The following is an 11,732-nucleotide window of genomic DNA, read 5'->3' on the forward strand; positions in this document are numbered from 1 at the left end:
ACTGAAGTTTGACCAATACATTTATAGTGAAGTTATAGACCATAAATAACTAATATAATGTTTACCAAGTGACTGCAAACCTCGGTGAAGTGAAGATAATTAGCAGTGGATTATTTCTTGACATCAGACTACTACATTGTAACCTGGTGGTGTTGAGTCTGACTGTGAGAAGGGGCACAAGTCAGCATGTCAGACAAAAATAGAAATGCCATGTGTTGCCACGGCGACTGCCAAATATTTAGCACAGCTAGCAGAACTGCAGTCTGCTGACAACTGAGCATGGCTTATAATTTACAGTAAGGTCAAATGGCAACATTTGTGATCACCCTGACTACAGATTTAAATAAACTTTAGATTGGAGGGAAATAGACCAAAGTGAAATGTTGAAAGTGAGTTGAATGTTAAGAATGGTAGGAATCTCAGACTCACTGCCAGCAATTTTATAAACTTTTTCTTCATTTGTGTATTGGAATGATAATGTGTTGAGGTAATTGCTGCGTTAGACGTCTCTTGCGGTGTAGCACTAGAAAGAGCATATTATTATCTGGCTAACAAATATCCAGTGTTATTAATTGCCCTTGTTATGCTTTACTTAACTCTGAGTGCAAATCTGTTATTATCCAGGACCATTACTCATAATTTATCTGTTCTGATGAATGTCTCAATGATTTTACTATGTTGCTTTTAATTGTTCATTATTACTGATGCAGACATGACGGCATCAAACTAACAAACATGAGCTATATATATTTATATATATATATATATATATATATATATATATATATATATATATATATATATATATACACCCATTATCCTCCAGTTCTGCCATATTCCACAACTGCAACCTACCTGGAGTGTCAAGAAGTACAAGGTGTTCAGTTCTCAGAGACATGGCCAAGGTAAGAAAGGCTGAAACCCGACCACCTCTGAACAGGACACATAGGTTGAAATGTCAAGAATGGGCCAAGAAATATCTGAAGACAGATTTTTCAAAGGTTTTTGTGGCCAGTAAAGTCCTTAAAGATGAAAAACTAATGACATGGTCCCCTTCTTCACCTGACTTAAACCCTATTGAGAACTTTTGGGCCCTTCTTAAGCAGGAAATTTACAGTGAAGGTAAACAGTACAGCTCTCTGAACAGTGTCTGGGAGGCTGTGGTTGATTCTGACCAGATCAAGAAACTGACTGAGCTCTTACAGGTTTATGGATGACTGTGTGTAGTGCAATGCCTCGATTTCCTGTGGGACAGTGTTTCAGCTGCTTAAGCTGATGGTCAAAATGCTCACATAGCACCTTCTGTATCAAAGTCACTGGCCTGATCTGTAACTCAAAATGATCTAAATAAAATGGCATGGATAAAATATTTGGGGCCAGACAAAAGACTCAACAATTTAATGGAATGTGTTATTATTTGTGTATTTTCGACTTTACCTTTATAAGGATCAGACTAAATGTCTTCACAAGGAAGAAATGTGGTCATGGTTTATAAATGAAATAGTTTAACAAACATAGCAATACAAGACCATGCAAAGAAAATATGCACATTTGAGGTTGATAATAATTTTCTGTTTGGTGAAACAGTTTTGTTTGTGTTATCTATAAAAAAAACACTGAAGTGTGGGAGGTGTCTGAGTAAAGGAAGTGTTTATAATTACATGTAAGTGTTTCCTAGATACTAGCAATACATAACTTACATGCAACTAGTTTTCTACTGCACAGCAGTGGCAATAGGTTCAGCTGCTCCTTCTGAATGAATGTGGTTTGTTCTTCCCTCACACAGTTGGCATGTTCTAATGTTCCAGGCAGCAGCTTAAACTATGCCCACCTCCTCCTTCTCCTCGGCAGAGATGTGTATTCCTTATTGTATCAAGTAAAGGTTGGTTCCTCTACAAGTCATATATCTGTGAAGATACATCAACAGAACATGGCCTGTCATGGGAAAGTTCTTGCATCAGAATGTCAGTGGGCCACAGAGTTATGAAATGTTTGTTGTCCTCCTGCCCAAGAGCTAGTCTCAAGACAGTCAGCAGATCTAAAAAACATAAACCTCTCAAATAAATAAAGGAACAACATGCGCACACACTTACCACAACACATGTTTAGGTGGCAATAACACAGATATTTATACAGATAATTATTATATAGATGCCATTGTGTAATTATATTCATGCTGTTTTGGCAACTGTGGCAACAAAAGTATCTTTGTGAATGTCCACATTTACACCCTTTGCAGTGGACATAATAGGAGAAACACTGTCTCTTTTGACTTATTTGTCTTAAGAATTTTGACTGGAATTATTAGCACATCTGCTGTTTGAGAGTTGAATCTCAAACTGGAGGGAGTTCACTGTAGACCAGAAACATACTGTATGTGTGTTTACATCCCCCAGTGGTCAAGGTAAAAACTGCAACATTGCAGAACATGAGAACTGACCTCTTTAAATAAATAAATCAGTTGTTATTTTTTTAAATCAGTACAGACCATGTATTCTGAACAAACCCTGAACCTTATCCCCATCATTAATGTATAGAGAACTGAACTGATCTAAAAATCAATTTTAAAGACATAACTGCCCTGAATACTGTTCGGGCTGTAAGGGTAGTAGGATGCTGCCCACTTCAGGTCTCACTTTGAATAGGGAGGTTCTGTTCTTTTACAAGGCCTGATCTTTTAGATTAAATTATTTCTTCAAATGTCCTATGATAATAGCTTACATTTTGCTTAGCTTGAACTTTGCTTAGGAACTTTGTTGGGAACGAATTTAGGCTTTATTTATTATTTACAATAACTTTTCTTTGCAAATTTTTTTATCTGAGAATTTGTGAAATATATTTGGAAAAGCACCAAACATTTCTGCTTTTCACACCATGGAGTACTTGTACTTTTGTACTTTCAGTAAATTTTAGAGCATGTACTATTTTACTTCAACATGAGCAAATAGTTTGAAGTTATACTTGTACTTCTAATACACGTACATTTTCCAAACATTACATCAGCACAGGAGTATTACATTGCGATTACGCCGTTACACAAACATTTTTTCCCTGCTATTCTGCCAGCTGTGCTGACCTGTGAGGGACCGGTCCTCCTTGTAATCATATGAACCACCCCCTCACTGGTATTGGTCCGTTGCTAAAAACGTCACAGTAACTATTGGTGAACAGAGCGGAAGTAGGCGTGTGCATCCGTTTATTTACACCTTCCTTATTATTATGAATGAGGTGTCAATTTGGTTTAAAACGGCTTACATGTAAACAAACACCACCGAAATCTCCCACCATATGACTGCATGCTAAGGTAACTTGTACTGGATGAATTAACTAGTAATTGGCTAATTTACGTATTCGCGTGGAGCTTGCTACTGGCTGGAGACAGTTGCCAGTGTGTCTTGCGTGTTTGGTTGCCAGTCGTGATCACAACAATTGTGGCAGCTTGAAATTTGTTCCTGCAAAACTGGCAGAGAAATGGCATCAATAGCAGCCTCGCATGAGCCAGGAATAGCCCCCGGCTCCATACCGCTGGCTGATGCGTTAATCCCCGCGAGTATATTCGCTCCAGACCAGGGAGGATGCGGGGACGACGTCGGGGAAGAGTGCTTCGAGGACGGGGACGTGATCAATGGGGAGCCCGAGGACCGTGGCGTTGACTTTACTAGCAAGGTATTGCTAACAGGCCCTGGATGTAGTAGCGCTGCGAAGCTAATCCTAGCTAGCAGCTCTTAGTAATGAATGAATGCATGAATGAAACAAACAATGTAATTAATTAAATTAGTAATGTGATAACCTGACAACGTATGCTGCCCCGTAGTAAAGTTACTGAATAACTTAACATCAGTATGCGCGGCCAGCTCCGTGGTCTCGGGGGACAGCTCAACGTTAGCTTTTGCTGACGTTAACGAAAAATGCTAATTGTGGCTAACGGTAACCCGAGCTAATGAGCGCGTTTAAATTACCCTAAAGCTAAAACTAGCTATAGTAACCTAGTAAACAAAGCAAATAACACTGGGTTTCCCTAAATATCTCCACAGCCTGTCTCTAGCTAATTAATAATTATCTGAATATGCTGTCACTGTCCACGGCAAGGCAGTACAGACGACTCTGTTGTCAGACAGACCAAAACACTGACTTAACATGGTGATTTAACCTAAACATTAAAACACACAGTCTGATGAAATACAATGCAACTAGATCATGTGTTTGTTTGGGGGGGGGGGGGGGGGGGTTCCTGCTGAACCAATGAGCAACAGCTCAGCTATGATCAAAAGGAAGATCAGGTCTGAAACCTGTTTCAGGGTTCAAATTACACATTACAATAGTTACAATTGCACTGAGTTGCATCAGGGAGGACGTCCTCTTAGTTCAGTCAATTTGTGTCAGTATCTGTGTATCAATAAATCAATACTATAACATATTCTACATATAATATTCGATGGCATTCACTGTGATTACTGTGCACATTTTTTCACAACATGCTGCTGTTGCTCGATCAATTTATTTCTTAGTACCCACGGGATTACCCTTTGCTGTTCCTCGTGGTACATCTAAAATGTCAAAGAGTACATCTATACCATTTGCATGAATATTGTGGCCATTATTGTAGACCTAATGTAATGGTCCACCTTTTTAAAACCTTTAAGTAAACAGGAAGAACAAGTAATTTGTTCCATTTGAAGGGCATATTGCCAAAACTACTTTTCATGTTGTGCTACAAAATTAGATACAAATTACACTAACATAATTTTTTTTTCTTGTCATACCAGTTTCATCTTAATAAGCACCCTGAAGCAGTCTTACCGTGCTGTGTACTAATGGGAATAATCAAGCTTTTTAAGTCTGATGCAAATAGCAGGGATCATACTATTATATGAAAATGTAACCTTGAGGTGTTTCATGGGTTCATGGGAAGAGAGGCAGCTGTGTTTGTATTTGGAGAACACCTTTTGAACTTGCTATTCCCTCTGAGTTTACTTTCTGCAATGGCTTATTTATTTAGGTCATCTGCACTGAAGGAAAAATGTTGCGAGTGATTCTCATCCTAAAATCCGGGCAAACTCATCAACGCTGATACCTTGTGTAATCACCATAGACTTTTGAAACGATAGTGGCCGTTAATGATGGCAACTCATAGGGTAGATTTTCTTGGACTGTAGATGCAAACTGTAGTCGATTTTCACTTTTTAAATTCTCTCTCTCCCTTTCCTGGGACTGAATAGCTGGCACTTGTTAGTCCAAACGGAGAGCAGTATGACTCCTTACTACGCCAGCTACGGGACAGAATGGAGGAGGGATGTGGAGAAACGATCTACGTGGTTGGGATGGGCTCGGGTGAGACGCACACAAAATTCACATGAAAAATGAAAAACTCAAACCCATCATTCTATAGCCTTTTTAAGTAATTACAAAGTTTGTCTGTGTGAAATCTGTTTCGTCTTCCCTTTAACTGTTTTTACAGTCAGTCAGTGCCAGGGCATATAATAACGAGTCATAGCACTCTCTTTTTAAAGGATGTTCTTATCTCTTGTTCCCCTCCCTCTGCCATGTCTCTGTTGTAGATGGTGGTGACTGGGGTCTGGATGAAAAAGATATGGAGGCCTCCGTGGCCACGGTGCGATCTATGTGTGAGCAGCTGGACACCGACCTTATTCTACTACGAGAGCGCAACGAGGCTGCCGGTTTTGTACATGACTATCTGATCCGCCGGCGTGTGGGTGAGCTGGACTTCCTGGAGGTCAGGTGAGGTGTCAGAGATCAGAATTGGTTTTACAGTTACAGTCAAGTAATAGATTCTACTTATAATAACCACAGCTAATGTGATGGTTTTACGTTAGGTAATGTGTTTTTCTTAAGACGTATTTTCAGCTGTGCACCTAAAATGTCTTGATGTCATGATTATAGAATCATGATTACATAAATACAGTTTGAGTAACTTCTGTTGTTGGTGATATTTAAAGAACAACAACAGTCAGCATTTTTTGGTGATGAATTGCCACCAGTATATTACCTATAGAACGATGACCCCCTTACAGTTTAACCTGCTTGTTTTGGGCCATCAAGAGCAAAGCTTTCTGTTTCAACTACATTAATTACCTTTTTATTCATGACACATCAAATATACGTGCTAGTACAGATGAAATTATATTTTGTTACTCCTGTATCTTATAGGGTTGCAGTTGTGGGTAATGTGGATGCTGGTAAGAGTACCCTTCTGGGAGTGTTAACACATGGCGAGCTGGACAATGGCAGGGGCTTTGCCCGTCAGAAGCTGTTTAGACACAAGCATGAAATGGAGAGTGGCAGGACCAGCAGTGTTGGCAACGATATCCTTGGGTTTGACCAGGAGGGACAGGTGAGGGGTGGAGAGGTCTACATGCTGCCTTGACTCTGGAAACAGTTGTAATTGTTAAACAATTAAAATAGTGGCTCTCTCACATTAAGTGGAGAGGCCTCGAGGTGAAGGAGCAGAAGAAATGGAAATCTATACGTGGTATCCTGTAAAAGTCAAGAGTTTGTATGGTGCTTCAAGATGTGACAGACTAGTGCTATTAATACAATAACTAATATATTAAGTGTCTAATAGACAACATTTTAGTTGTTATTGAACGATGTGGAGCAGATTTATAAATTGGGCATCAGCTGCTTTTATGCAGGGCCTTTTCACAAGCATTGGGTTTGAGTACGACAATCTATAGTACCTATAGCCTCTACTAGAAACTGACTAAAACCAGTTTTTGGAAGATTTGGGTATTGACAACTTGCTTAATTTTGCAAACATAATTTAACATTTAGCAGTTAAGATACAATTGTTGCTTATTGGTAAGCAACACACAGGGGCGAAAAGTATGAATGTTGTAGATGATATAACTTCGCTCTTTACTGTCTGTCACTAGGTGGTTAACAAACCAGATAGTCATGGAGGAAGCCTGGATTGGACCAAAATCTGTGAGAAGTCCACCAAGGTGATTACCTTCATTGACCTGGCCGGTCATGAGAAATACCTCAAGACCACAGTGTTTGGGATGACTGGACATCTGCCTGACTTCTGTATGCTTATGGTAAGAAGGACGTGTATCTCTTCAGCTGCAGGTTCAAATGTTTTTTATGAGGTAAAATATTTAAATTTTGGACAAAACCTTTGGGTGATACTTACCTGATTATAAAATGTCTGCAGTGTTGAAAATACCATTTTCTCGTTTTGCAGATGGAGTCTATAGGACACTTGATGTTTTTTTTTTTTTGTAGCAAGCAAAACAAACGACCCCATTATTCAGTACAGATATGATATTCCTAACTTTCCCCTCCAGGTGGGCAGTAATGCAGGTATTGTTGGGATGACCAAAGAGCACCTGGGCCTGGCATTAGCGCTGAACGTCCCCGTGTTTGTAGTAGTAACCAAAATAGACATGTGCCCAGCAAATATCTTGCAAGGTCAGTTCTCTTACTCCTTTCATTGTATTTATCTTTTCTGCATATCATACAATACCACATGTGTGGAATGTTTGTCTAACGCTTGCTGTTCAGGTTCGTTTTTCGCACAAAACTTTACCAAAAAAAAATCAAGATGCTATGCTCATTAAGAGAATGTGTGTGTTGTGGTGTTACTTTGGTTATAACAGAGACACTGAAGCTGCTCCAGAGGTTACTCAAATCCCCTGGCTGTAGGAAGATTCCTGTCTTGGTACAAAACAAGGATGATGTCATTGTCACAGCTTCAAACTTCAGTTCTGAGAGGTATTACAAGTGATAAAGTTTGCATCCCCTTAAATGGATATGACAAAAACAGTAAAACAAAGAATCCCTCTTGATAAAGACTTAAGGTAATTAAGTTTAATATGTAAAAATCCAGTATCTGGTCTTTAAATAATATTTTGTTTCTTCTGCTGATGAAAGAGAATTTGCACTAACTAAGTGTACATTATATTATGTTTATGAAAAAACCAAACAAAAACTGCTTACTCTTGCACAGCTTGGCATTTAAGTGGAAGTTTGTCCCGGCCAGATTTAGAGTAGTTTAAACATGCTTTGTTACCTGTGTGTGTTGTTTGCCCCCAGGATGTGTCCCATCTTTCAGATCTCCAATGTGACTGGAGAGAACATGGACCTGCTGAAGATGTTTCTCAATCTGCTTTCCTCCAGGACGTCCTATCGAGACGACCAGCCTGCTGAGTTTCAGATAGATGACACCTACTCTGTACCGGTAAATACACTCGGCTGATATTTTCTTCTCACTAAATTCATTTAACATGAGATATCATGCTCTTTAATCATCAGTTTTTTTTTTTATATCTTAGGGAGTGGGAACAGTGGTATCAGGAACTACTTTACGTGGACTCATACGCCTGAATGATACCATGCTTTTGGGGCCTGACCCCCTGGGCAGTTTTATCCCCATTGCTGTCAAATCAATTCACCGCAAGAGAATGCCTGTGAAGGAGGTTAGAGGTGGCCAGACTGCCTCATTTGCACTTAAAAAGGTGAAGAGGAAAGTCTTTCTTTGCAGTATCTATTTAGAAATGTTCGGTATATCATAGTTTATTTTGTTTGTCAGTTCTTGTCCTTGCTGCTTTCTGAACAAAAACCTTATATGGGACCAAGGTTCTGTGTCAAAAGCATGGTCACATCTAGCCTTTTTTTTTTCATGTACATATTCCTGTCATCTTCTCATGGTGTGACTCTTTATAGATAAAGCGTTCATCCATAAGGAAAGGCATGGTGATGGTCTCCCCAAGGCTGAGCCCACAGGCAACTTGGGAGTTTGAAGCTGAGATTCTGGTACTACATCATCCCACCACGATATCTCCGAGATACCAGGCCATGGGTGAGTCACAATAACACACACATACTGTATATTTGGATGATTTGGGGAAAGAGTGTGTGTGTGTCTTTATGTTAATGATTGGATATTTGAGTGTCTTTCTGCCATTTTTTTTTTAAATTAATGACAATTCTGTGTTAACTGGCTTAAAAGATGTTCCTCAAATAATGGAGAGTTTGGTCATTTGCATAAATGAATTTCCTCGAGTGTTGTACACAAGGTATGCAGTTAAATTTAAAATACCAGTGGGTAAAAGGTCTCATTAGTAGACACTTTCTCCAACATATAATGGACATTAAGTACATGCATGTACCTACAGGACTATAAAGTTGTTGGCTTAAACTCACCCCTGGCAACTGTGGAGGTCTGGGTTCTGCTGTTTTGAGCATGTTATTTAGATTGTCAGCTCTAACCAGGCAGTTTTTAATCTGCATATATGCTGTATTATGTACTGATATGTGCTTTTAGTACCTTTCCTGTTGCAAAGCTCGTGGAGGCGTTACCCTGTTGTGTAGCTGGGCTTCTGTTTGATCTGTCTCACCCTGTTGGGGACACACACCTGCAAAGCCTCCTTTTCAATCAATATGAAAAGACATCAGATGTTAGAAAAGGCTTTTATATGCTAATTTCCTTTTTGGTGTCTTTGCCTCTTTTTAACCACAACTCAGTTCACTGTGGAAGCATAAGGCAGACAGCCACCATCTTGTCCATGAACAGAGACTGCTTAAGGACAGGGGACAAGGCCTCAGTCCACTTCCGCTTCATCAAGACCCCCGAGTATCTGCACTGTGACCAAAGGCTGGTGTTCAGAGAGGGACGCACAAAAGCTGTGGGGACCATCACTAAGGTAGCAAAGACTTTTGGAAGATGAAGAAATGAATATGTCACATAATCTAACAGGCTCCTGATTAGATGGAATCATATTGTAAGATTTAAGAAAATATCTGTAATACTTAAAGGAAATTTTACAACCTATGAAAGGGGAGGCTTTTTTTTCTCAGGAAAGTTTATATTTGCCATTACTTCTATATTGGTATTTATAAGTAAGTGAAAGTACAGGGGAAAACATCTGCTGTAATGAAACATGTACCTGCCCACATACTGACTCGCATTCTTTGCAGCTGTTGCAGTCCACCAACAATTTGCCGTCAAATTCCAAACCTCCACAAATTAAAATGCAGTCTTCAAAAAAGGCACCGCCCCGGAAAGAGGATGGAACCATGGCAGCTAGCGACGACGCAGCAACAATAGCACAGACAGCAGGTCCAAACGCGACACAACCAGTGAGTGTCAAGTCAACACAAATATTGTAAATTACTGTAGTATTGGGTGACTTTTTTTTTTGGTGGTATTCTGGTCCCTCTTGATTTCCCGCAGTTCACTAAATACCTGTTCTCTTCCAACTTTTCTCTTCCCTTGCTTTTTTTTTGGCCCATGTAACTACTTGTCCACTTTTACCTTGCTTTGATTTCTTCATTTCATCTCAAACTAACTTTACCATGCTACGTTACTGCTTCACACTCTTCCCTCTGCTTTGCTTACTTGCTTGACCGGCTTCCTAAGGGAGAGGGAGAGGAAGACCCTCAGATAAAGGAGGGCAACAAAGAGAACAAGGTAAAACGGGTTAATTCAGAACCTAGTGGAAAACCTTAATGGTAAATATTATGTTTTACAAAGCAAGATGGTTGAGTTCAAAGCCTGGTAATCGTTTTTTTTCCCCCTTTTCGGTACATTTATCAAATATAGAATTTGAAGCATTTGTTTAAAATTTTAAAAGTATGTCCAAGTTTGACCTTCAAGTGTTTCCATTACCTCTCCTCTGTAGCCAAAGTCTGCCGGTGGTGGAAGAAGAAGGGGCGGCCAGAGGCACAAAGGAAAAGGCCAGAACAGCTGCACCAACTCCACTGCAGCTCCCTCCTCATCAGGCCTAGGAGGCTGCTGAACCTCTAGTTCTTTGCAAACCTTCCTCTCTGCTATCACTCCACCAAGTGTCTTCATTCCATGAACCATCAAGAATACCATTGTTTGGAGGAAGACACTCTTATTACTCCATGCCTTTTTACACCAGGTCCAATAGAGTTTTATTTTTAAAAGGGAACACAAAAGGGGTACATCCCTAAACCAGAAGGCATACACCCTAATGCATTTTCCTGTCAGATGCCTTTACTAATTTGAATGATTTGAGTAATGGAAACAATGGGGTTGTATTTTATTTTTTGAGGTTGGCCTCACTCAGGATTGATTATTTATTTAATTTTATTTAATGTGTGTCTATAAAATGTACAATTCAGCCCTCTGTCACAGTCGTCCGGCACCAATACGAGCAGCTATAAGTACGTCTCCCCATGTACTATTTATACTGCATATGTAAATTAGCTGTTAGTTTTGCTCCAATTGGAATGCAAATCACAAATGAATGTAGCAGAGGGCACCTATTAAACATTCTGGATATGAAAAATATAAGCTGCTAGATTTTATGTCATTTATTTAGCACACATGCAGAACGTAGACTTTTGGATGGTCTTAGATCTTGACACCCACATTCACCTGCGCTTTTAGACTCACTAGTATCTATCATGCTTTCACTTTCAGTAATGTACAAACCTCATCCAAATAGTGGTAGTACAAACAAATATCATATAATCCTGTCACTCTGAACAGTTGCTCATGATTACAATACATGCAGTACTTGTAGTGCTACTTGTAACTCTAGTACCCCATGCGTTTTTGGCCTGTTGCTGTCAACATGTTGTGGCATTTTACTTTTTGCAGCTAAAAACAACTGACCATTAATAAACAGGTTTTACTGAACATTTCCATTTGTGCTGTATTTCTAATCCGTCTTATCAAGTCCACATGTTGCAAAAGGAAACTGGGAGCTGCTTGCTGGATTTTCTTGGCTATTCAGTTTAAG

General features: G+C 39.5%; 1 protein-coding gene across 2 annotated transcripts; it reads left to right on the top strand.

Moving 5' to 3' along the window:
- Positions 1-3,202: 3,202 nt before the first annotated feature.
- On the top strand, positions 3,203-11,633 carry gtpbp1 (GTP binding protein 1). Of its 2 annotated transcripts, XM_067477392.1 has the most exons (14): positions 3,203-3,666; positions 5,220-5,331; positions 5,559-5,739; positions 6,169-6,352; positions 6,894-7,058; positions 7,308-7,431; positions 7,620-7,734; positions 8,056-8,200; positions 8,295-8,477; positions 8,686-8,821; positions 9,487-9,665; positions 9,940-10,101; positions 10,382-10,432; positions 10,644-11,633. In XM_067477392.1, exons 1-14 carry the CDS (start codon positions 3,472-3,474, stop codon positions 10,758-10,760), a joined length of 2,049 nt encoding a protein of 682 aa, XP_067333493.1. In that variant the 5' UTR covers positions 3,203-3,471; the 3' UTR covers positions 10,761-11,633. The 2 variants fall into 2 exon arrangements, with proteins under 2 accessions (XP_067333493.1, XP_067333494.1); XM_067477393.1 differs by lacking the exon at positions 10,382-10,432.
- The last annotated feature ends 99 nt before the right edge of the window (positions 11,634-11,732 follow it).

This window comes from Channa argus, chromosome 15 (genome assembly GCF_033026475.1).
Source record: "Channa argus isolate prfri chromosome 15, Channa argus male v1.0, whole genome shotgun sequence".
Taxonomy (NCBI): domain Eukaryota; kingdom Metazoa; phylum Chordata; class Actinopteri; order Anabantiformes; family Channidae; genus Channa; species Channa argus.